At 41.5% G+C, this 26,607-nt stretch overlaps 2 protein-coding genes across 3 annotated transcripts in view; one reads left to right on the top strand and one right to left on the bottom strand.

The window, feature by feature from the left end:
• The window catches only part of RALA (RAS like proto-oncogene A), a 29,738-nt gene extending 28,581 nt beyond the window's left edge, over positions 1-1,157 (bottom strand). Inside the window, exon 1 of one of the 2 annotated variants that reach the window (XM_075493567.1) lies at positions 1,002-1,157. The gene's annotated coding sequence lies outside the window, so the exon portion shown is untranslated. Of the gene's footprint in view, positions 1-252; positions 734-1,001 lie in introns of those variants that run through there. The other variant, XM_075493568.1, reaches the window with a different exon arrangement.
• A 10,827-nt stretch (positions 1,158-11,984) lies between these two features.
• Positions 11,985-26,347, top strand: LOC142406490 (mediator of RNA polymerase II transcription subunit 1-like). The gene is made up of 16 exons (XM_075495437.1): positions 11,985-11,988; positions 13,296-13,399; positions 14,495-14,579; positions 14,948-15,002; positions 15,460-15,592; positions 16,735-16,763; positions 19,022-19,093; positions 19,188-19,262; positions 20,469-20,539; positions 21,336-21,401; positions 21,887-21,995; positions 22,713-22,837; positions 23,197-23,309; positions 25,059-25,254; positions 25,592-25,687; positions 26,129-26,347. Exons 1-16 carry the CDS (start codon positions 11,985-11,987, stop codon positions 26,239-26,241), a joined length of 1,446 nt encoding a protein of 481 aa, XP_075351552.1. The 3' UTR covers positions 26,242-26,347.
• Positions 26,348-26,607: the final 260 nt, after the last annotated feature.

Genomic DNA, 26,607 nt, shown 5'->3' with positions numbered 1-26,607 from the left:
AGCTGAAGCTATTAGCTTCCATTTGAAAGCAACCCAAAAGTAAACACCAAATTATTTACCTAACCAGATACGTGAGCATTGAAAGGCTATTTTATTTAGGGAACTTAACAGGCATACTTTGTACTTCTTCCTTTTGTTGCAGGCAAGCACAAGCTATAGTTAGCAGCAACGCCTTTTAACGTGTACCACTACAGAACAGAACAGCACACGAAAGCGAGCAGCAATTAAACGTTACAGAAACGCTGCTCTTACTCATCCTCGGACTGCAACGCACACAGGCTCCGGCACCCGGCCGCTGACACACTGTCACGGCGGGATCCGCCGCCGCGGCAGCCGCTCCGTCCAGCCCGGCCCGGGGGATGAGAGCCCCGGCTCCTTCCCCCGCCGGCCCCGAGCGCGGCCCCTTTGTTCGGGGTGAAGTCGCTGCCGCGCCGCGCTCCGCCCTCCGCAGGTGCGGGCGTTGGCCGCGGTCACCCCGCGCCCTGAGGACGCGGCCGCGGCGGGGACGCCGCACCTGCCTCACGCCACCGCCGCTCCCGCGGCAACAGGAGGCGGCCAGACCCCGCCGCCCCCTCCCCGCTCCCCTCAGCGCCCGGGCGGGCAGCGGGCAGCGCCCGGGCCTGGGGCGGGAGGCCCCCAAGGCGGACGCCCGTAACCTTCAGGGAGCGGCCGGGTGCCGGCCGCCGGGCCCCCGAGGGAGGCTCCGGGCCCCGCCCGCGGCCGCGCCCGCCTCTCCCCACACCCCGGGGTGGGGCCGGCAGGCACAAACCGCCGGCCAGGGGCGGCGGGGCGGCAGCCGCGCCCCAAGGCGACCCCCGGGCCGGGGAGAGCGGCGGGCGCGGGGCCGCCGGGAGCCCTCGCCCGCCCGCTCCCCCCGCACCGCAGCGCTCCCCGGGCGGCGGGCGGGGAGGGGTCCCGGCGCTCTCCCCCTCCCCAGCCCCGGTAGCGAAGCGCCAGGCGGCTCGTGGCGGCTCGCCCCCGCCGCGCTGCCCCCGACTCACCTGCGGCGGCGGGGCGCGCTCCGCTGCCCGCTGGAGGAGCGAGTGGGGAGGGCGGGGCGGGCTAGGGGAGCCCTGGTGCCGCCTGGCGCCGCCCCCGCGCGCAGAGCCGGCGGCGCGCGCGGCCCGCGGCGGAGGGCGGGGCGGGCCGCGCCGCGCCGGCGGCCGCCGCAGAGGCAGGAGCGTCACCGGGCGCGGCCCCGCCCCTCTCTCCGCGCGGGGGAGGCAGTCAGGCGCCGGGAGGCGCACGCGCAGTGCTTGCGCGGCCGCTCGCGGCAGAGGTGGGGCGGGGCGGGTGAGAGGAGCGGCCGCGCGCGGCGGGGCAGGGGCCAGGCCGCCGGTGCGCGCGGGCGGAACCCGCTTCCGGAAGGAGGCGGGGCAGTCGGGAGGCAGCTGCTTCCGGCAGAGCGCGCGCGGGGCGCCGGCTCGGGTGGCGGCGCGGGGCCCCGCCCAGGAGGGGTGGCGGCGGCTGGGGCAGCCGTTGGGGCAGCCGTTGGCCGCGGCGGCGGTGGGTAACGGCCCGGGCGGAAAGCTGCCTTTTCCCCGCGGAGCCAACTTCCGAGACCAGCTCGGGGCCTGTTCCAGGCAGCAGCTGCTGTCCCAAGCGGGGGACGGGCCCCCTGCCTAGGTCAGCCCCGTTTGGGGGCTGTGTCCCGCTCATCCCAGAGGCGCGTTAACTCGGGAGCCTAATGGTGGTAGAGTGCCTGCTCCTCCGCCTTTGTTTCAGCCGAATCTTTTAAGCGAGACAGTGAGACAAACATCGTAGCTTCATGTCCGCTCCTCCTTCCCTCCCCAGCTAATCCCTGATGTGGCGAATAGATGAGGCATGTTCTGCCGTGGTAAGGAGATAAGTTCCTGACATCTGCCGCCAGATTTATAAACACAATTATTTTTAGTGGTGAAAGCAGAACATGAGCTTTCCTCAAGGGACAAGTACAAGCTGAGGAAAAGTTTAATATACTGAGTTTAAGAAGAATTATCACTGGCAAAGGGAACGTGAAGCACTGAGATTGTTAGGGGTTTTTTTTATAGTCATGGACCGCTCCATGCATGAAGGGTTTTATAGATGCCAAACAAAATGGGGAGATATGAGAGGAGAGTTTCCATGTTAATAACAATAATTCAAATAATAATAATGATGCCTTCATAACTGTATCTTTCACTGTTAGATCATTGACTTAAATGGGAGCTTTGTGTAAACACAGCGTGATTTAAACTCATAATGCAAGTGATGGAATGGAACCTAAGCATAATATAGAAATTGACTGCTCAGTATGTGTTTTTATCAGGCTGTAACCGTTCGGGGACGACACGAATTGTTTTGAGCCCTCCCCTCTTCCTCACAATTACTTGGCTGAAGGTAGTTTCAAAGTTTGGAATTTCCAGTTTTTATCACCTCAGCTGGAAATCTTCGACCTCAATGTTTGCATCATGCAGCCATTGTGCTCTATTTGCAAAGCAGGAGCACTTTAAAATCTTCTTTGTTGTTCTCTGTGCTCAGTTTTCTGCAGTTTCTGACATCTTGGACATTTAGCCAGTGTTTAGTCCATCTCCCTCTCGGATTAACTTTCATTGGCCTCACATTTTGGCTTGAGCTAATTTTTGCATATTCCACAGAGTCTGAGAAACTGATAGCAATAAAGGAGCAAGCCAGATGCAGTTCATTCTGATTAAAATACTAAAATACGTTCATTTACATAAAGAAATGTTGGATTCTGTTAAATAGAGGGTGAAAAGGGGGGGGAAGCTGGTAACACTGGGTCAACAGAACAGCCAAAATAAGACACTAAACATTTTGGATATTTCATGACAGGGAAAAATTTGCATGCTAGCTATGATTAGCCTTTTCATGAGACCGTGAAAATGTTGGACGAGTCTTAGTGTGGCCCTGTACACATATTGATTCAGAAATCCTGGCCCAACTTCTGCAGTCCTTTGAGTATCCGTATACTGTATTGCTTCGTATTCCAGAACCCTTCTGTTGGAAGTGGCTGAGTCATAGTTAAGGTATCATTAATACTGTAGTCTGCAGCCATTCAATATTTCCTAGTGCACAGAGAAGCCAAGAATAGGATGTTAATTTTGCCTCCGCTGATTATTCCCTCTCTTCAACACCTGCATTCAATCATGCCCTGAAATCACACAGTTTTAAAGATCCTTAATTGCAGAAAAGGTGTCACTGGTGGTTGACCAAATGCACATGCAGTCATTCCTATTCTCCCTTTCTTGTTCCCTTCATCTTTTCTTGCCAGTAATCGTACCCCTTCCCTTCACATTGTGTGGGAGGGGAGGGAATGGAAGCTCCATTGCTGAAGTTAACCAAGTCTTTGTGTTGATTTTCATAGCAGTTTGGATCATGCCTAAAAAGTATCAAAGACTTTCTTTTGGTCATTAGTGCTATGGTTCAGATCAGGAGCGCACCTCTGAAACTAAGCTCTCGATTGTCCTGATTTACTCTGCTTTGATTTGCATTGTAGTGTGGTCTTGGAACAGGCAAACTGGATTTGTGTAGGGTGGGACACTGAGACGGACTGCAGGAGCGCGCCTCAGACACTTCCACTGCTAATGGGCATTCCATCCGGGACCAGACTAGAGCTAGTCCAGAACAACCTCGCCCCTGCAATACATCTAGTGTGGTTGCCAGGACCTTGATACCAACTGTTTCACTCTATGGAAATGCCCCTTTTGCACCACGCTGCTTGTTAATGGACGTGGCCTTTGTCCCTTTGATCTCCCTTTGGAGCTATCTTGTTTAAGACAACAAATGTAATTTTATTTTTAATTTTTGCCCCATGGCCCAAGCTGCATATCATAATGCAATAAAACCCAGTTTATAGTATACCCCTAACCCTCTGTTTGTGAAATGTCCCCTGGCACCTTGCCTAAACCAAGTGGAAAAAATGAGCTCTTTAACCCCAAACTAACAGAAATAGTTCCATGAAAACGCATTACATTAATAATTCCTATTCAACTCCTAGCAAGCGACCATAGCGAGAGCATCTCTGTAGCACCCGTGACGTTTTAGGGTGTGACTCTGGCTCCTCAGTGTAAGAGAGCACCTGGTCAGAGGAGAGTAGGTATTGCAACTATTCCACTCCACTGATTGTGCAGCAGCTTAGGGTTGGGCAGCTCAAGGTAGCAGCAAGTTTGAATTACTCGCTGCTCTCTGGTGTTTAAATGCTACAGCAGGCACCTAAAACCATATAGACAGTGTAGCAGACATTTGCAATGTTGCCCTAAGGAGGTATGTAGTGATTGTCCTTTGTTATGTATTAGCATATGTGCCAGTACAGCTCTGCCTGGAAAATACTTGCAGAGAAAAATTACAACGTGTAATTAAGCAGAGATGTAATTAATTGTGTGCTAGTAGTATTTGCATTAGGTACCATAATACAACTAAGAAATCAACTGATACTGACAAGAATTTCATTTATTTTAAAAAGCTAAAGATAACGGTGGACATGTCAGACAAAACATGTCGGAATCTTTGGGAAAAACACTGATGTGCAACTTCCTTTCCCAGGGAACAAAAAATACTTGTTCCCTTTACTTTAGCATACATATTATCGCACAGAATATATGTCTAAAGTATGCATAATTTAACACTGTAATTTTATCTTAGATCTCTGTTGACATGAATGAATGAACCAGGTTCTTTGGAAAACCACCTTATCACACATAAAACATCTATTCTTCCCTCAAGATCTCAATAAATCTTCCAGAGTGAGAGAGACTTCATTTTTCTAAGGGACAAAATAGAAAGGGAACACAACCACTTACTAGTTTTCGAGGGCACCCTCCTATTTCAGCCCAGAATCGATTAGCCTGGCATCTGCTGGGTCTGTGGGCCTTTGTGTTGTCAAGTATTGCTGAACTGAAATCAATACAGGGAGGTAGGATTTCCTGGTATTACGGGTAATTTCTTCTCTTTTATGCTGGTGGCACAACGGTATTAGAATTTATTAGACAACATTTTATTACCAATGCATAAGGACACATGAAATGTATTTGTGATTTAATGGAGTTTCTAAGTAGCAGGACTGAAGGAAAGAAACTACCCAGCTCAAATCCACCATGTGTTCTGGGGAGAATCATGTCCCCAACAAAAGGAAAGAGCTAGAAGCTTTCACCTGCCTCCAGTTTGTACCAGTTGTGAGAAAATATAAGTAACAATGAGTGAAGAATATGGTAAACTATTGCTTGGCTAATTATCAACATACTTGTACTTCCCAAGTTTGTAAGTCTGTGTGCTTTTGTGTGTGTTTGTATAAGGGATAGTCAGGTTTTAGGGACATACTTCACTTGAGGTATATAACTGGCATGCCCAAGTGCAGACTTGGTACGTAGCTCCCACGTTACACAACAGAGAGCGATGGCTGCCTTCAGAGGGCGGTGCATGTATTGGGGGGTTGAATCTCCCTCTGAGTGTGCCTGTTTCTCTCCAGAAACTAGCAGGAGAATCTGATGTGATGAAGCTTATTTTGGTGCCTGCTGTTAGGCAGTACAACTCCAGGTCTCAGGGGACAGCCTACTGGATTGGGATTCAGGTAATTTTAATTCTACTCTGTGCTGGTTTTGGCTGGGATAGGGTTAATTTTCTTCATAGTAGCTAGTATGGGGCTATGTTTTGGATTTGTGCTGAAAACAGTGTTGATAACACAGGGATGTTTTCGTTCCTGCTGAGCAGTGCTTACACAGAGTCAAGGCCTTTTCTGCTTCTCACACCACCCCACCAGCGAGTAGGCTGGGGGTGCACAAGAAGTTGGGAGGGGACACAGCTGGGACAGCTGACCCAAACTGGCCAAAGGGCTATTCCATATCATATGACATCATGCTCAGTATATAAAGCTGGGGGAAGAAGAAGGAAGGGGGGACGTTTGGAGTGATGGTGTTTGTCTTCCCAAGTAACTGTTACGCGTGCTGGAGCCCTGCTTTCCTGGAGATGGCTGAACGCCTGCCTGCCGGTGGGAAGCGGTGAATGAATTCCTTGTTTTACTTTGCTTGCGTGCGCGGCTTTTGCTTTACCTATTAAACTGTCTTTATCTCAACCCACGAGTTCTCTCACTTTTACTCTTCTAATTCTCTCCCCCATCCCACCGAGGGGGGAGTGGGCGAGCAGCTGCATGGTGCTTTTTTGCCAGCTGGGGTTAAACCACGACATACTCTCATAAGTGTCACTAATCTGCTCTGATCTTGGCCAGTCCCCTGTCTGTCCATTTCCCATCCCTTTTATATTTAGAGGTTAAGCTCTACAAGGTAGGAATAGTCTTTCTTTCTCTGTGCTTTTGCAGCACATACAACCCAAGGAATACTTTTGTGATGTGCACAGATAAATATCAGCTATTCTCAAAATGAAGCAATCCAGTCTGGATTCTGAACATTACAAATCAACACATACGCACAAAGGTTGTGTGGGCAGTTGCTCCTACTACTCTTGCTCAATGCAGGGACATCTTAATCTGGCAGCTGACAGAGGAGCTTCCCATCATCTGTGACTGCCTCCAAACCTGTCACACGTGTCCCTCCTACACTTGCAAACAGATACATACTTCCTAAAAACAAGATAGTGGGATTACTGTAATAAACTGTTGGGTAATGAGATACTTGCATTTGCTTAGCTCTATTAGCTGTCCAAATGACATTATTCTCAGTACTCCATCTGAGCTAGTCACGGTGCTTAGCACTCATAGCTTTCTTACAATTTTGAAAAGATAATCCATCCTCTAATGCTTTGTGCCTATAGAGAAAGTGCAGTGAAGTGACTTAAATAACAATGAATCCAAGAGTAATGATGAGTTTGCAGTAATTCAACTTGTCATTCAACAGAGCTAGGAGAAATTACATTGTTCTAGTAGGTGACTAGGAATCTGGAAATCAGAGATTTGAGGGTTACAGCACACTTGGTTTATATTAGAATAGACAGAAACATTATTAAGAACACAGTTAAGGAATTACCAAATGTCTAAAAATATATAGGCACTAAAATGTATAATACAATGTTTATTGCATGTATTTATAACAAGTCTTCATAGTTTAAGTAGTTTTGGTTTTAAAACATAAGATATGAAAAGCAGTATCAAATTGCTTAACCAACATAGAATGATGTAAAATATGTAGTTTATATGGAGTACCTGTCTACATGGCACTGGTGTAACATCTTTAACTGGCATTTGTTGGGATTGAGATCCTTTACGGTATTGTCTTTCCTGAAAAATGTGTCCTCCCCACTGAGTGCTGTTTCTTTTTCAGTCTGCATGTTATATAACGTATATCCTTCAATCAGAACACTTAAGCCTAACAATCATCTCCAAACCAATATTGGTTTAAAATGGCTCAAAGTAGACCTAGAGTCATTTCACTTTTCTGTAATGAAAATAACACAAAAAAATATTGTAAAAATATGTTTTCTAATCTTAGAGTTGTCTATATAATTATCTCTCATCTTTTCCTTTTTAGATCTTTTCTGTTTTCCATATAATTTCTTTTCTATTGTTCCTGTTTTTCATATTTTATATGGTTTCACACTTACTTCAAGGTCTTTACAGCCTTTCCTCTTGTGTTTCTCTAGTAACTTCCCCCATCTCTTTCCTTCTTTCTTTAAAGGTTTCCTTCTTACTTCTGATGGGAATGTGCTATAGTGGAGTCAGGTAAACTGCAGTTTGGTTTCTACTTCCGTGGCTGTGGCCAGCTTCAGGAGTCACTTCCTCTCCCCATCCCCCTGTTTCCCAATTTGGAAAAACAAGATAATTAAGCTAGCCTCCTGTGTGGTTAGCTTTGAGACATACTGGTGGAAAGCTCCTTTAAGCACAATTATTCTCTTTCTCTATTTCACCTCTTCTCTACCTCAGTTATCTCCTCAATGCTCATTATGATTTTCAGCTCCTCAACTAACTCTTAGCTCCCATTCTTCTCCCTGCCCCCCACTTCTGACAGTAACGTTTTCCATGTGGACCTTCAACATATGGTTATTACTTATTCTGCAGATTATGTGCCCACTGCATTCATTTTGTCTCTATCTTGAAGAAGAGCTGTTGCAGCTCTTAAGTGATGGGTTCCATTGATTTCAGCTGACTGATGTCTGCAAAGAACATGAATTATGGTGCAACACCTGATTTTAGTTATAAAAATGATCAGAAGAGTCTTAGAAAGATGAGAGATGTGGGATAAGCAACAAATGTTCAGTTATGAACACCAGTTATGGTGTCCTATGAAACCTTGTAAAGGGAAAATGTGCACATGTGAAGCCAGCCCTCCCATGTTCATTCATGAAGTTATTTAAATCACAGTCACTTGTCCCTAGTACCTTTGGAAAAAGACTCAGACAACAAGTACTTGGAGATTATAATGCTAATGTCAAGCAGAAATCAAATGTTAGCCACATCTTGACTATGCTCCGAGGAAAAGATATGCCCCGTCAGTGTCAATGCATTTCTACATCCATGACCATTTGCTACGAACCTATTTTTTTGATGTCTGTCTATACAGCCTTTGGCATTGGAGGATCTTAATCACTTTCAGTGAAGGAGTAGGAAACAGTCAAAGCCTGCCAGTGTTAAGTGCCTCAGACTACAGTGCCAGAAGTGCTATTCAGTAAGTTGTGAAGTAAAACTGGTTCAGTCTATATGGCTGTAGTGAAATAAAATGCAGACACCAACATTCTGACGTTACTCTCAGGGACAAAATATTTACACCCCATAACTGTGGAGATGATGTAGAGAGTGAAGGAAAGACGACAAAACATATTGTAGTATTTATGGGTTGTAAAGCCATAAACTATAGACCATATCAGACTAGGCTATGGTTCATAAAAGCTAAGCAGCACTGGGTTTAGCCTACCTTAGATGGAAGAGCAGCTAGGATAGATAATGGAATTGTTTGAATGCTCACCATTTTTGATAAACACTGATTCTTGTTCCAGTTACATGCCCATTTTATAGCTGTATCACTGCTGATCACTCTAAAATCCCATGGCACTTTGTGAAAGAACAGAATATTACCTCTGATCTCCTGACCAGGTATCAATTCAGATAATCACAGTGACACCTCTTACATATCCTGCAGTTCTAACTGGAACCACTGGTTTTCACTGACCGCTCCAGGCCCCAATTCTGTGTTCAGACTTACTGTGGGCTGTTACGTAGCTGCTGTTTTCTCTGATCAACAGTTCAGCTGAGGGCTTCTGGAAAGATGCAATTCCAAGAAAGTGCTGGAAGCAGGCCAGTGAAGCTATTGCTGGTGATTTATTTTGATTTTTATTCTTCAGATGAAAAAAATCAAGACTGGATGTAAGATTAATAGAAAAAAGCAACCCCCAGCCCCCAAAAAGAAACCAGAAACAAACAAATACACCAATGTTGCACTGAAAATGGAATTCCTGGAATCTTTTCCAGACTGCTAGCGCTAAAATGTATCAACAGTATGCAAAGTTTTCCCTTGCTCTGTATTAAGTCTAGAGTATCTTCATGGAAACAAATAGTTTACTTGAATTCATGCAAAAAATATGAATTGAAAATACATTGATCCTTTCTCAGAAAAAAAAAAGTACCAATTCAATGAAATGGAAAAATTGTCAGAAATGGAAGAACTATGAAATTACAAAAATGTTATTTTCATATGAATCACAATGCTCCCAGGGCATGTATTGTGAAGCATATTATGGAGTCAGGAATTTAGCAAGATGCAGAAAACCATGACAAAAATAAACAAAGTAGTAATAGTAATGAATTTCTCAAAAGGTCCCTAAAGAAGCATACCAGTTTTAACCCTTGAAAAGGGAATAAGATAACCTCCAATTATTGGAGAGTAAGAGAAGATTTCCTCTGGGGACAACTTATTTTGTAACTGTGCACATGAAAGTTTCTTTCAGCAGCAGTTTTTGCTGAACACACAGTAATCTAGAGCAGGTGGGCATGCAGGATTCATGCAGTAATTCCTATTATCTTTTATACTGAAGATAATGCTTGGCCAGTTGCTTTTTTTTTTTCATGAACTGACCCAGTTAAACATTTGTGTATCTAATATGCCTGAGATGCTATAATTAGAACATTTTTAATTATTCAACACTCTTAACTCTGCTCTTGAGTGTGGTAATTTGATACGACAGTGCTGAATACTGGAACACCACCTTGATCCGAGGAGCTTTCTGACAATGCTTAAGCTGCTGTTTCTCATGTATGATCTTAGTCAATGTTATGATTTTATGTAGGTATGAAGGCTACTACTTGTCTTGGAATATTTGTATTGCTATGAAAATCTGGCACTATCCCTATCCTGGAAAAATGATGCAAATTCATCTACCTAAATACATACATTTGAGCACAATGGAAAAGGTTATTTTGTGTTTAAAAATTAAAGTGAATTTTAGGCTTACCAGCCATGCTGGACTTTGACTACTTAAACTTTAATTCCTCTGTTTATTTGCAGAACAGCTATTGTGCAGACAAGGTAAGCAGTGGCACGTTTCCCTCCATTTTTTGGAAGTGTTCTCTTCAAGAGGGTCAGCAAATAATTTACTTTTCTGCTTATTCAGGACATGATCAAACCACTGGAGTCAGTATCAAGATCACAGAGACTCCAAGGAGCTCTGGATCAGGGCAAACGTTTATGAAAATCACCACAAAAATATTAAACATTACCAAGTTGTGGTATGTCGTATGTGCACACACCCATGCACATGATCTGGACTGAGGCAACCTACTTACTTTACATGGGCCATAGTGCACGTTCTTGCCCAGCAGAAAACATTTCAATACATTGTTCAAGCAAACCTAAGCTAAAATGCCTCTCCAGAAATACTGAAAACATGTTTTTAAATGAATACACCAAGTCACAGGTAAAGCTCATGATTATATCTATAGTCACTTCTAATATCAGTTTTAAAAATAAATGAATATCCAATAGCATAAGCCAAGCTAATAATTTTAGGGAAGTGTGATCTACCACAAGTGTGGTATTACATCATCAATTACATCATGATCACCTTTCACCTCCTCTGTAAAAGCTGAAATGCAAACATATTTAACTCTTTCAGCTGCATTGACTTTCCCTAAGTATTATGCTTGACACCTGTCTGTTTGGAGACAAATACCGCTTTTTGGCACATACCTTATTCTTCTCCTTGGATTCCTAAGTCGATACGTAGTTTTATCTGTAATCTTAGTGAGGCCACTGGACTATTTACTTTCTACTCAGGTACCTACGTACAAGTCCAAGATCATCTCCTTTATGTGTTATGAGGCTATTTCAGGCACTGCAGCATGACTGATGACAGCTGAAAACAGAAAGTATGCTGTAGGACATCTTGAAACACTGTCACACAGGGTTTATGTAGGAGACATGCTCTTCTTGCTGTAGACCTGGCATTCCCTGGTGACCAAGTCTCAAGCTAGTGCCTATCAAAGGTCCAGGATTAAACCTTGAACCTCACACTGCCATTGTGCGCTGATTCCTATGCACAGGCAGACTAGCAGCAGGAGGTGGTCACAAAAGGATGCACAAATGCAATGCAAACATTATAATAGCTATAGTCTTTTTTTTTTTTTTTCCCCCTTTCACCCCGAGCTAGACTAAAAGCTCCTCTATGGAGTGCTTCCCTGTTTTGCTGAGTGATTGTTGCTATCATACCTTCCCCTGCCTTTCTCCCCCAGTTAAACTCAGTTTTTTCCTGAGAGTGCTACACCTTCTGAAAAGATGGGGACGCACATTATACCTTCTCCTTAGGACTTAAATGTGGAAGAGCATGATAGGGTGTCTCACCCCTTCTAAAAATTAGCAGAGTTGAGAGGTGATGTTGCTGTACTTATCAGCCTTCTCAAGTTCAAACACTAACCCCTGGGGACCAGTTTTGTGAGGGAGCAAGCCTTCTGCCTTGCACAGCACCTGTGGGTGCTGTGGTGCAGGTGCTACAAGTAGGAGCTCTGGTTTCTTGTGGTGTGAATGGAGATGGAGGTACAGGGTGGGTTGCAGCCCTCCTGTAGGCATCAAGGCATGGGTGAGTGGGAATATTAGTGGGGGCATGTTCCCCAGTAGTAGTGCTTGCACAAGTTGGTTGGGGTCCACTGCTTCCCCTTTCTCCAGCTGGTTGAGGTGTACTGCTTTATAGGGGACTGTGGTTTCTGCTCTCCATCCTCCCAGCAGGAGGAAGATGCTGCCAGCCTGCACTTACCACCCCTGCTTGGTGTATGCAAAGGGTATAGAGGTCCCTCTCCTAGTCTGACTCCTTCCCCCCCTGCAGTGCTGCTAGCTCAAAGGGGAAAATTCTCGGTGGCTGTTGTGCCCTCTAGGTCAAAGCAGCACTTTTGCGATGTTTTTTCTGGTGCTAAGGGGCAGAGCAGAGTGGGTGACATGTTGCAGGGAATCAATTTCCTCTTATTAATCAGTCTGGAGTCTTCCTGCCTGCCTCAGGCTGTGGTATTAGGAAGTTCACTCCAGGTTTATTCCTGATGGAATTAGTGGTTATGGATGCACCACATCTCAGCAAAAAACTTTCTTTGAGCCTCTGGATTCTGTGTAAGGCCAGAAAGCATATTTATTAGGAGACTGATGATGGGCCGAAAATGTTCCTTCTCCTGGCCCCATTCTCCTTCCTTGCCGTCCCAATGAGAAAAAAAAACCTCGCAACTCTGCATTGAGATTATCCCTCTGCAAAATCATAGAATGGTTTGGGTTGGAAGGGACTTTTAAAGGTCATCTAGTCCAACACCCCTGCAATGAGCAGGGACATCTTCAACTAAATCAGGTTGCTCAGAGCCCCATCCAGCCTGACCTTGAATGTTTCCAGGGATGGGGCATCTACCAGCTCTCTGTTCCAGTGTTTCACCACCCTCATTGTAAAAAATTATCTCTAATTTTTTATCTAATTTTTAGCTAATTTTTTGTCTAGCTAATTTTTTAGCTAATCAAAATTAGCTCTAATGAGCTCCAGGTGGGTGTAGAAATCTGGATGCCTGAAACCCATGGCAAGGCCTTGGTATTTATTAAGAATACACATATGAGATTATGCATAGGTAAAGGAAGCCTAGTTGTTTAACAAGCTGAAGATTGGGCTGCATCTCTGTATTTAATATTGAGAATACTTGCCTATACAAACTCTCCCCCCACCCTTTTTCTGTCAGAAGTCTTACAGAAATTAGATATTTGTATGCAAAATTCAACTCAAACAATTTTTTTCTGCCTCCTCTTTTGAACCATAACACCTAATGACCTTAGCAAGTTTTTATATTTTTCCTCCTCCAACCTTTCTGGTTGCCAATGTAAATACATGCAATTATATTTAGAACATTTTGACATGTTTTTCAGGTGCTGTGACAGCTATTTCTACAAATGCTTTAATGGAACAGTTGCATTTAAAATACCAACAAAGACCATGGACTGAAACTCTGAAACTTGTCCATTTTTGCATGGTAAGAATCGCAGATTAGGTGAGAGAAGGATATGTGGTGTAAGAGCAGGTTGCCAAGATGGTTCAAAACCTGCTTGAGTTTAAAAAAAACAAACAAAAAACCCCAAACCTGGTGCCTATTATAGCCTGGCTCCTGATTTTTCTTACAACAGTTGGTAAAAAGTTTCCTGCATGATTTTAACACCCTAGAGGTTGTTTCTTGCGTTATTTTAACTCTTCAGGAGTTAGCTCTGATTGTCTAATACTTTAGATTAGTTTTCCATTCATTATCATTAGCACATTCATAGTATGTAAAGACAATTTCTTGCCCATAGGACTGGGAGAAAAGACTGTTTTTCAGAAACTAGCCTGAAACCTGCTATCTAGACTCTCCTGCTGTGGTACACCTTAAGTCATTCCATGCTTCCCGTCCTTCCAGTAGCTAATTATATTTAAGAATCATCTTTGTAAAGAGCAGATTAGCACAACTGCTGTGAGCTTGGTATAAAAAGTCCCATTTGTTTCCATGCTTCTTTTTATTAATGCTTAACTAAAGCCTTACTCTGAAAAGAATGTCCTGAGTTTGAAAATAGTGAAAACTTTTCAGCAGTGGATGTTCTTTGTGAATTGAAGTGTGAAGTATGAGAATTTTTCAGACAAGAGCTAGAAGAAAAGCTGGAAGAGTTTGCTTGCTACTTAAGTTAACATCTTCAGCTGGAACTTGCACCTTGAGTCTAACCAAGTACACCTGTGGTGCTTACCGATCTCTCCTTTTCACTCAGGCAGATTCCTCCTAAAATAAAAATCTAAGTATTTTCTTAGTTGATCTCTAGTATCATGATGCAATTAGCTGACACAGCCCGTGTTCAGCTCAAAAGAAAAGGGAATGGAAAGCTGCTCCCTGCTCCAAAGGCCTCTGATATATAATTACTGCTCAATAGGGTCTTCACAAATGCATTCAGTGCTGCCACTTTAGAGGTGGCTACAATCATAGGTCATTTCTATGTGTTTTGTTGAACTGTGCATCGGTGTTCTCTCTCTCACATGCAATGATATTCTTCTTTGGCTAGTAATTTAAGGAGTCTTTCTCTGTCTCTTGTTTTCACAAATGTGCTAGGATAAGCCACTTCGACGGCCTGTCAGTAGTGCTCCAGATGGTCCATTGCTCTCTTGCATGGAGAAGATACAGAGGACGTTAAATGGTAATGAACTGTCAGATAACTCTAAGTGTATTTTTTAATATTCTATGGAAACTACCCATCCTTCTCTATTGGTGATGGTCTGCACAAAGGGGTCAAATGTACAAACACAGAGGTGGATTTGATACAAGAGACTTGTGACTCATCTTTGGCCTAAGCCTTCAGGCTATAGCTATTCTCAAAGTCTGAGAATAAGCTCTATCCAGCACAGCACTCGTTAATCATAGGGTAATAGCTGTCATTAATAACAAGAAGTCATGCAAGAGATACTATTTTCTCATTACCTAAATCATATCCTTTAAAGCAGGATAATACTGGTTCTACTTCTTGATCATTGCAGCCTGATTAAATAACGTTTCTGTTTTTTGCAGCTAAATCTTTGTTTTCTGTGATGAACAGATTGGAATCTTTATCCAAACAAAAAGGGTGAGTTTGTTTATGAATAAATGCAAATGAACAAGCATGGCCCCAAGTCCAGTGAGGAATACCATCTGGATGGCTTGTCAACAATATTTTTTTTTTAGCTCGGCGTTCTAATGTGTATTACTTGGAATGGGCATAACTGCCTATTTTGATTAGCCCTTTGTGGAGGAGGTTGTTGGGTGAAGAGAGGGCATGCATGCCTAGGTCCCAAAGCTACAGTCTGAGGTAAATAGTTTTCAGCAAACCAACATGATAATGCAAAGAGCAGAGCACAAATGTATTGCCTGGTTGGATAGTTTTCAGAAGATGAGCCAAGGAAGAGTTATTTTTGAAGCATCCCTGGCGTCTCTTCCCACGACCAAGTAAATTATACTCATTTCCTTTCTTCATGTGACAGAATTTTTAGATATACAGGCCTTTTTTTTAATTTTTTTTCTTTTCCTCTTTCCCCTCTCCTCAGGCTTAACGCTCATGCTAGCCCCAGTGGGACTGCCTGCTACATAACATCAGACATGTTTTATATAGAAGTTCAGCTGGAGAAGGATGGAAAGGTGATGGATGTAAAGTTGGCTCACCTTGGAGAAGCTCCTGTGGTAAAGTTAATTTTCTCTGTCTCTCACCTCCCTGTAGTCTCCCTGTAGTCTCTGGCCTCCAGCTGGCATGTCAGAAAGTCTTTGGCTTCCTTTTGGTCTTGTCACACCTGCCAGCCTGTGCATGACACTAGCTACCTCTTTATCTCTGAATCTCTTCAGAGATTCAGCTCTGAAGAGATGACGCTAGCTGCCTCTGAATCTCTCGCCTAAACTTACAACTCGGTTACAGATATTAAGTACTGTAGCACTAAATATTAAGGTAAAACTCATCTGACATGTTCACCTTCCAAGAATTTTGTAGTACCCTGCACAAATATTTGTATTCTCATACTTCAATGTTATCAATATACAGCAAATAACAGGGTTTTAAAATATTTTCCTACCAAGGTGTACTGCAATATATATTCCCAATGGATGTCTTGGAGCTGTTACCAGAGATTCTGGTTTTCCTTCTGCCTTCTTTAGGAGTATGTGCATTCCTACTAATGGGGATGTTTTTCTTGCAAAATTTCTCTTTAAAGTATTGGCAAAATATCACTCTGCAGTTCACACACCATGTTCTGCAGTTGCTCAGTGTTACAGACAATCCTTCAGATCAAAGATATAACAACAAGCTGTTGCAGGGGGGCAGGGGGGGAGCATAAACTCTGATTTTTATCAGTAAGTACCCAAATTGTTACATTAATTTGGCATTAATTTAGTCCCTTTTTTCAGTTGCAGTCAGCCCAGGAATTTAAAATTGTTCTGTTTAACCAGCACAGGGCTGTTGCTCAGTGAGTGCTGGACAATATTATTAGGATCAAAATGCATATCTAGAGAATTTTAGCATAGTAACTGCCAATAAAAGAAAAACTGGCAAAGATGCAATTTTTTTCCTGGAAAGAATTTGTCAACAAACTATTTCTGTTAATTTTATCCTCTTCCACAGACCTTTTGTTCTTCTAATTATTATATTAATATTATGTTTTAACTATTGTAATGTTAGTCTGGTTTTTGTTGGTTGGGGTTTTTTTTTAAGCTAACCATTCAGCTAATTAAAAGTAATGGGGAACAATCTGATCATTACCAGTGAAATGCTTTTAAGATATGTTTCACAAAGAATGGTAAGAAACACGAAACTCCTCTCTCTCTTATTCCTGTAGGTTTGTGATGACTTGGTGCAGCATCTAAGGTAAAGAATCATGTGCAAGTCTCTCGTTACATGGAAAGGAATTCCTGAGTCTTGTGTTTCTCTGAATGTTGTGGAGAAGCCAAGGCTAGAATGGTTTCAGTGTAAGAACTGAAGAAAATAAAGAAAAAAAAGAAAAAAGCAAGAATCAGGAAACAATAATATGAATCCAGAAAACAGAAGAACTGACACGTTTTTGGATTTTATTTTATGCGGGAGGTTGGTGGTTGTTGTAACTGTTATTACCCGCTTCCAATTTGTAAATTCAAGGCTAAAACCACAGCAAATATAATTTCGAAAAGATACTCAGGCATTACTTATTTCTCAAGTCATTCCATTGAAAACAGCTAAATTGCATCCACTTCAATGGAGCGAGGGGAAAGAATAATCCCCAATACATTGGCTCTAGCTGCCAGTTGAATGCAGCCTTTGAATACTGGCATTTGTGTTGATTGCAAGAATTATAGAACTACTTGGACCCATAATTTTGGAAATGGACGGATGATGACAACTCAGAACCTGCAGTTTTACAGATCCAAACTACATGCTACTTTTCCCCTTCTCCTTCTATCAAATACTAAATAGTCTTTGTATTGTCCTTATGCAAATGTCTTAACTACATGTCCTTCAGGTTTCTGTCACAGCAATGAAAGCAAGGTGATATCACATGGCCTGTTTTTCTTTGCAAATGTGTAGGAGGAGATGTTACTTTAATTTTCTCATGTAGCAGCAGGGCACTATATATATATATATATATTTCTTTTTTAATTACCATATTTTGTTCTGTCTGAATAGTAGCTGTTCCAGGTCAGGCCACCACCTTAAAAGTCCATTTAGAAGTTCTCCAGCCAATGCGATCAAGGTTCCAGGTTTTACTAATAATGAGTATATTTAAGAAATTAGATTCTTACTTAAATATCTTGGCAGAACAGTTGAAAGGGAAGGTAAAGAGAGAAAGAATAATCTTTGACCTTGCATATTTAATTTCTCTTCTATGTGGACCTGTAATGCATTGTTGATTTTTCCATCCCTCTCTTTCCTCAGAAATGAAGTTATATTAGCTTTATGGGTGTAAACAGCTATGTCTTAAAGCTTTAACTTGCATTTTCCTAGGTTTTTGCCTCCCAGTGATGTTAACTGCCAGCAGTTTGGCTCTGAGTGATGGCATATAGTTACCATTGACACTGTGGGTACTACTTGTCTGCCTTCCTGTTTTTGTTAGGATTTGGCACCAAGTGCAAGTATCCCTTCTACACCTCGGTGTAGTATTTTATTTGGTCGTAAGGCAGTTTGTTATATGTGTAATGTTTCCTGTGAGTCTCAAAGTAACTACAAAATCATGATGAACCAGCCAGCGAATGCATAGGCTGGTGCTGTGTCTGTAGCTGCATGCCTGCTTCCCTCCCTTTTCCCTGCTTCCCCACTAGTCCAGTTGGAAAGAGTCATGGAAGAGCTGAGCGACTTGTTTAGGTTTCTGTGTGGAAAGGATTTGTCCCAATGTGAAAGTCCGGGCAGGCTTATTTGGTCTCTGCTGATCCACACTGCAGCCACATTTGCACAGAAAGGGAAGGTATGTCTTCTTGAGTACAGCTCTGTGTGACTGCAGGACTAGAGAGTTTAGTAAGGCTTGTAAAATCCACTTAAAATCCACTTAAGCAGGTGAGTAAATACATGGTGGGTTAGTCCGAACAGAGCTCCAGGCTATCACAGCTAGTCAGAATCTGCAGGAACTCTGGGTTTTGAGCAGTCTGAACCATTCCTTCACAACCTTATGCAAGCCACTCGTCCCCTGTTCTTTTTTTGATTGATGTATCTGTCAATTGTATTTAAGATCTGTCTCTCTCACAGGGTGCTGTGAAGTGCAATATTAATACAATCCTTGATATTTTGATGAAAAGAACAATGTACAAGTGCATTGTATTAGGGAAGTGTTACTACATGACTAGCTTTATTGGAACATGAGGAAAAGTGCTTTGCAGATGATGAGCTGTCAAATTTGTGTATCGTGCACATCTGTTGCTTTCAGTAGTGCATATTTAACCAGTGTCAGCTATAATTACATTGCTTTTTGCAACAGAGCCAAGGATTCACATTTCCTGGTATCTTCTAAGAAAATTTAAAAGCAGTACTGCTACTTGCCAGATCTGATAAGGAGGGGGCCTATGTCACTCTGAAATGGTGCTTTTTCTAGCAAGTTAGGTATAAAAGACTTATTATTCATCTCATTTAGTAGTGTGATAGCAAGTGTTTCTTTTTGGTAGGATGAAGAACTATGATGCCTTTGGAAAGATTCTAGAAGATCTGTCAAATCTGTATCAAATTCCAGGAAACAGGTTGCAACTAGTTTTTACTTGAAAAACTTTTAAAATCCATAGCCTAGCTTTTGTTTACTTACAAAAATAATAATTTGGCTTCTCTCTCTTCCAGTGAAATGAAAGCTAAGGGATACCTTGCTTTGCAGGCCCTTGAAAAAGATCTTTATTCAATGTCTCTTCTAGACAGGTAACTTTAAGTCTACCTCTTTCTCCCTTTCCCTCCACCCCCACCCCTTCATTTCACTAAAAACAAAGTTAACTGATCTAATTATAGAGCAGGATGTGGAAGGCTAATGAGTTTTCTCCCACTGGAAAGCTTGAAGCCTTTCTGCAGTTTGCCAACCCCAGGCACGCCAAACAAGACGATCTACTGAACTCCTGTGCTTTATCTAAGAGGCTTGCTGGGAAACTGGTTGGTTGCAGAGCTTGGGTGTGTGTTGCATGTGACCACCCACTAGGAGCAAACAGTGCGTCTGAAAGTCAGCAGTCATGTTTAGATCTCCCTGTGGCAGAAGTAAAACATACCTTTTGGGGTCCTGCTGTTTGGGATATCTCATTTTGTGCTCAGGTTTTAGATCAGGAGTAGCGGGTGCTAGCTTTCCTCCTATCCTTCCTTTTCTCATTTCTCCTTTCAAAGAGCAGGATTACAGATAGATGGGGAACAGATTTTCCTAAACCCTCTGGTAATTGTACAATGATTTTCATTCTTTTCAGAAAATCAGAGTTGAAGGCAGTGCTTTCCTTCTGGATTTTTGAAGCATCTTTTCTGATATCTTGCCTATTAAGTACTCTCGGCAAGCATGGCCTTCTGTAACTTGAAACACACGCTTGGCTTATTTTTGTACAGTGTTCCCTTATGAAGCATACTAACTCCATGAACAAATATACTATAACCTTGCTGATCACTGATATCTCAGTAAATATTATTTATGAGTTAAATAAATAGATTATTAATCCCATCTATGATAATAAGTCAATGCACTGCAGAGTTTTAATACACAGCTATGTAATTGTACGGCTGTATGTATTTAGCAGCACAATCACATTTGAGGTTAGAGATTGGTTCTGTTTGAGTTAGTTTATCCAGGTTATTTCCTCACTCTTTGCTCAACCTGCCACTCCAATATTTTTGTCCCCCTTCATTTCTGGTAAATAGCACATCAAATTGCAACATGAAACAGCTCAGATACAGGGTTGAAACTGGAAGCCCAATTCTTAGGAGTAATGCGTGAGTGGAATGATGGTGTTTTGCAAGCTGTCATAACAAATGGAGACACAATCTACTTCCAAGAAAGCATCGTCTCCCTTTGATTAAGGGTACAAATTATCCTTTACATTAGCCTAGCTAGCACTGCAACTCAGGAAACACTAATCAAGGTGTGTTCTGATCTAGAACACAGGATGTAAACAGAGTTACTGAAGTACTTCATGGAAAAGTAGGACACCTGGTGCCAAGAACTGGAGGTGATTTTTTATTTTTCTTTTCTTTCTTCATGGATTCAAAGAATTGTAATAAAAAACCCTACTGAGTTGATCTTTGCTTACCATAAAGAACCTCTATTATAAATAAAACATGCTGTAGGGACTTACTGTGTCTGTATTCTCCGATAGTGTACAGACATACAGGAGAAAATACAAAGAGACCAGGTGGTTTATCAGCTACTGCAACATTGACTTTGCAGCAGCCTAAAAGCAAAGCCAGCAATATTCTGAGGTTATGTGGGAAACCACAGCTGGGGAGTAGCCATGAGATGACAGCGGTAGTAGGTGAGATAATGTCATGTTGCTTAAAAGGCAAATAGTCAGTTGATATGGTTTTTTGCTCATCTACACTGTCAGAAGTGAGCTTTAACTGTAAATGTGTTATAGTTCATAAAAGTACTTCTAATACATGCTACCATAATCCTGTTGCACAGCTTGATGTGAGTGTCCCTTATACAAGTATTACAACTTTCCCTTCTATTTTAGACTAGTCACTGAAAGCTAGCAGTTCAGCAAGTATTTTTAAGGCTGAACAACAGGTTATTGTGCAAGAGATAGACATCTCTGAAAAGATTAGATTAAGTTTCTAATGACTTTATACAGTGAGGGTTTAGCTGTTAAATGCTGTGATTTGAACAGATACTGTAATTAGAGATGTATTCTTATGAGGAATCCCCTTCTGCCCATTTACACTGCTTGTTTTTTCCCCCCTTTGTGTCGAGATGTCTAAAATATTTCCTCGGTTGACATGTGTAGTAACTTTTTTTTAATTCCTTAGGAACTCCTATGAACATTGAATTTTACATTTCTCCCTATCAAGTTTTGGAAGCAGAACTAAATCCTGGTAAAGCTAGAAAAGCCAAAATAACTAATGTGATAACTTTTTCAGCACTACCTGTTTCATTAAGCAAAGTTCATTAATGAAACTCAGAAATCAAATTTAAAATTCTAATTTAGCAGAATGATCTATGTGATGCACTTCAGCACAATTATAACGTACATCAGGAAACTACTTTCCCATTTCTTGGCTGTTGACCCAAATTGAAGTGAGAGTGGTATCAAACAAAATAACCGCCTAGCCAGCATGAGAATGACTGGTGGTTGCTTGATCTGTTTTGTAGCATGTCCCAAAAGCAGCTATGGCTGCTATCACCATTAGGCAACTTTGGCATTTTGGGGGTGGTCTGTGCAGGCTTCTCCTTGCTGCCCAAGCCATTGTGTCTGTCAGCTAGACCTGACCTTTAAAAGACCTTACATTGCATGTTTTCTGTGCACAGAATTAATCTACACTGACACGAGGAAAATAATGCAGTTCTCTTTCTCCCTCAGATTCCCAGGTATGTGGAACAAAAACAGTTGTAACTGTCGAAGGCACAGATACGCTCCACAAACTTCCTCTTTCTCCACTGCTTGTAGATTCTCAAGCTGGAGAGGACAGGTGAGGCTCTGGACACTTCTCCATACAGAAATGGATTTACAAGTCGTTGGCACTAACCTCAGCATAACTTACATTTAGCCTCTGCTAAAAGAGGAAGCTCTGTTTTATTGATGGCATTATGCTCCATAGCTACACCTTCTATAACCTGTGGCTTTTACAATTTTCCCAAATGGACTTTAAAGTTATTGTGTTCATATTTAACTGTGTCAATTGTATTGAATTATGGATGTATTCATAGATTTGAAGCCAGAACAAGCCACTAGAACAGTATCACTTAACTTCCTAGTAGTCAACAAGCAACTTCTGCATAGTTTCAGAATAAATAAAGCATATATTGAGGGATATTACACCTTAACTATACAAAATAGTTTGTCATCCCACCATGGATAGTGACACCTCTCTACTTCAGTGCTAGGCTGAAGGGAAAGTCTGAAGTCATTCTCCAAAATACATCACTATAGAACGATCTATAGCAAACACCCTTGTGCACTGTTCCTCAGTTTCTGGTGGCTCAGTTTTCCATTCTACCAGTGTTCACATTAACCTTGTTTTAAAATGTTAAAGGCTATAGTTGTGTTTATGAAGCAAAACTTTTCTCAAGACAGAAAAAGTATGGAACATAGTAAACTGCTCGGGACCTGATAGTGGCCTTGCACTAAGAGTCCTTGTTATGTCAATTTCTGTAACAAGCTTTCATTCTGACTTTTTTTTCCCCAGCAACCCTACTTTTTTGCCACTGACTGATGAAGTCAGCATGGATTTGCCAGCTTTTTTTTGTTTGAAGTTTCACCAGCCTATTCCTATGTCCTCATCCAGTATTGAAGAGATACAGAGGCTCACAGGCACGTTATAATTGTTTTTAAGACTAAGTACCTCTGTGACTATGCACTGCTTATTTGCTTTTTATTTCCCTGTGTTAATGTTGTAAGAGGAAAAACTGGTTTCTGGGGCAGAACGTGTCCTGTTCTATCAGCCCAAGTGTAACATTTTAGCAATCAGTGCAAAACACAAAAGTTCTAAGAGATATGACAATTACAGGCAAAGCTGTTAAACACTCTACCTCAAATTCCCATTAGCAAAAAAGGGAATAAGAAAGGAGATTAATGTTTTTGTCTTTTCAAAACATTGGTTTTGTTTTTAATATTAGCTTTCATGTACAGTCATAACCTAAATGCTAATTAAAAAAATCACCTGGTTTCAGGAATTCAGATTACTGGCTTGAAACTAGCTCCTCTATATGAGCTGATTGTTCAGTCTACCCTTAAAGAAAAATGCAGTGAAGACTTGTCTACACATAAATCCTGTTTCTTTGTGGTGAGTATAGTGTGCATTTGACACACACTCTGACTTGTGCAATATATATACTGAATTATATTTCCCATAAGCAAACAATGCAGACTTCCCAGAATCCCAACAGTATTTAAATGCTCTTTAGGAAATAGTTCAAGTTATTTACAAAATAATATTAGACCCTTTCAAGTAAGTGAGCTTCTCATCCTCATTAAACACTGTGTGCATGGCTGCTGAAGTCATACTAATTTGCCTGTGTGTAACCCAAATATTTACTCTTCTAAAAATTGCTCAGAACTTTAACATTAATGCCTTAAAAAGAAGGAAACTTATTGACTGGTGTGAGGAGCAAGTCCCAAGATGGTACTTACCTAGATTTTTGAAGGTCTTTATCATGCTGCATGTCATGCTGTTTTAACAAAAAAGATTTCTTGATTAGATACCACTGAGAATACAGATTCCTTTTTAAAAGGGACTGGCAGGAAGAAAAGTGTAAAGTGTTATAACAGCAATGTCAATTACTATCTAGAGCCGTGGTTGTTTAACTGTAGATGGCTTCCCTGTTCATAACTGTTTTCTTAAAAAATATTTAATTTAGGCTGCATTAGATGTAGAGGAAAAGTTTTAGAACAGAAAATGGTGGCTAAGATGCTTTCTGCTAGACTTATATACAGGGCAACTACAAGACAAGGTTCAAAGATCTACTTTTTTTGCTAGGAAACATTAATTTTGCAATTCATAGCAACAAAAGAAGAGGGCACTTCTTTCTCTTCTACTAGCAGTGTTAGCAGAGCCCATTGCCCACATAGTTCTTGGACTTTGAGGTGGTGCTACAGAAGGTAGCAGTAAATTTACACCATGCTAAAATAAGGTTTAGCAAAGCTCTCCTCTATAAAACCCCTAAGATGGGATGAATTTTTCATTTCCATTAGATACACATGAAAGGCTCTGTAACTCTTCAGCAAATCCCTAAAATATCAGTACTTGCTAGGAGATTGTTTTGCTTCCGAGTTTAAAGATTTTATTTCTAGAAATAAATTACTAAATTGAATTCTAACCTTGAAAGGAATGTAGGAGAAACCCTTTTGCTCCAGGAGGAAAAGCTCTTTTATTCTGCTCTTCAGCTTTTCTTAATGTAGACCCTGCTAATTAACTGCCCTGCCCTGTTCTTAAGGTAACAGTTCCCATTTGGCATCCTGAAGTAGATAAGACAATATTGCACTTCTAGTTTTGTCATAGAATCACTGTCAAGATGGACAGGTGGCAAATTTTTCTTACTATCTCCTCTTCTCCTCTTCAAATGAATCATTGGGAGATATTCTAGCCAAACATGCTTCTCCAAAGAAAGCAGTAGTGATGTAGGGAGGAACAACACATGATGCCCTGAAAAGATTTCAGGCAAAACTGCTATCGCATTTGTACAACTGTCAAGCAGCACTACTATGATATTCTTCCGAGAGAAGGTCTTGGTTGTTAACATTTCTAGTCTACAGGGCTCTTAAGAGTAGCTGGAAGAATTGGTGGCACTTGAACTCCTGACCACTTGGCTCTGTGTATATTTGCCTAATTTGGATGCATTTGGGAAGGAGAGTGGATCTCATTTAGCTTCCATTAAGGATTATATTTCTACTGAAATGCAGAGAGACATGAGGGGCATGCTAGAAGTGTGTCTTCCAGAATTATTTTTGCTGTCAGATTGTGCAGTTGCCTGATAACATCAAACTTTACTTGCTTGTTTTCAGTGCTTGAAATATCACCATATTTGTTGTTCAGTCTCTTCCAGATTGCCCAAAGCACTGTTACTTCATAAACAAGGGCTCAGAAAAATCACATTTAGCAGGAGCCTTGGTCAGTAAAATCCCATTTAGCCATCCAAAGTGTGTGCCTGGCGTAATAGAGATTCTTCGACATCAAGTGGCATATAACACTCTTATTAGCAGCTGTGTCTCCGAGAAGCATATAAATGAAGGTAAATTGTGTGATTGGAAGTAATGGCAGAGTATTAGAGAGAAACTAGCTTCTAAGCTGGGTGTTAACAGATTTACTGCTCCCTTGCCAAAGCTGTCATTACTTTTGGAGTATTTTAAATTATAAAAATCCCTTAATTCTAATATTACACTCTATTGAATATTTTCTTAAAAAAAATCTCCTAGGCCTGACACTTCTATAAGCATAAACTAAGTTCCTAAAGTAATGAATAATTAGATTCCACTGTATCAGTATTTTTAAATTCTGGCATGTGATTCAGCTAAGAAGAGTCCCAGGTTCAATGGCTGGATAGCACTAAATACTAATTTTATTTCTAGATGATTCGGAACTGCTTTACTTTGAAGTGGTACCACACAAGAACACCAGCTTTTCCGTCTTTTTCCTTCACCCTGTGAAAGAGAATTTAGCCTGTGGTACGTGTGGAATAATTGATACTGTCCCCTTTATTGGGCTGACCAGGGACTTGGTTCTATCTAGGCTCCTGCACTATGCTTCTTGGTTACAAATACATTCTAAGGGCTACTCGCAATGGTGTGCAACCCATGAAAAACACAAAGTAGCACTTGTGTATAAATTGCTTACTAAAAAGTGTTCTGTATTCAGCATAAAACAGGAAGTAAATGCAAATATTCAAGTGCTATTCTGTCTTGGCCAGCAGTTAATTAATAAATTGTAATTTCTTCTATTTCCGATTTAAGTATATTAGGAAAAAGCAAGTCTTACGTAAAAGCACTGCTGCAAGCCCCTTCCCATTGACTTCAGTCTTACCTCTCTTGAAGCATCAGAACGCAAGGATGGTTTTCAATGTTTATAAAAATGTTTATTTTGAAATACATATATTCTGTTTTTCTTAGTGATAATTGATGTTATAACCTCCAGAGAAGTCCAGTGTTGCCTTCATTTAAATCCTCAAGATCCAACTCTAAATTCTAGTGATGACTTTATAGTAAGAGCTGTGAAGCGGTAAGTAGTTTTATTTTATTTTGTAACAGTTGGAATGAACCTCAATGTCCATTTAATGGAAGTATCATGTGTGTTCACAATGCCATAAACTCAGCAACCAGAAAACTTCACTCTAGTAAATAGTTATAATAGTGAGAATAAGTTATTTTAGTGTCTTAAGTAGCTCTTTCAAAAATTTTAAACATTAATAGTGATGGAAAGTGTTTCTTTCTAGTAGAAAGCATGTGGGGCAGGGAAACACTTTTGAATGAAGAGAGTTTTACCTTTTATAAAGATGCTTTTTTCTTTTGTAAACATGCTTTTCTAACGACTCTAGCTGATGACAGTCTCATGACTGGTATAACTTAGAATAGCATGGAAAGGACTTTTT

Source organism: Mycteria americana, chromosome 2, assembly GCF_035582795.1.
Source record: "Mycteria americana isolate JAX WOST 10 ecotype Jacksonville Zoo and Gardens chromosome 2, USCA_MyAme_1.0, whole genome shotgun sequence".
Taxonomy (NCBI): domain Eukaryota; kingdom Metazoa; phylum Chordata; class Aves; order Ciconiiformes; family Ciconiidae; genus Mycteria; species Mycteria americana.
This window is presented reverse-complemented; position numbering and strand designations above follow the sequence as displayed.

Coding starts and splice junctions, on each gene's coding strand:
- LOC142406490 (XM_075495437.1), top strand. Junction 14,580..14,947: donor GATACAGAGGACGTTAAATG/GTAATGAACTGT, acceptor TGTTTTTTGCAG/CTAAATCTTTGTTTTCTGTG. Junction 19,094..19,187: donor TATCAAATTCCAGGAAACAG/GTTGCAACTAGT, acceptor TCTCTCTTCCAG/TGAAATGAAAGCTAAGGGAT.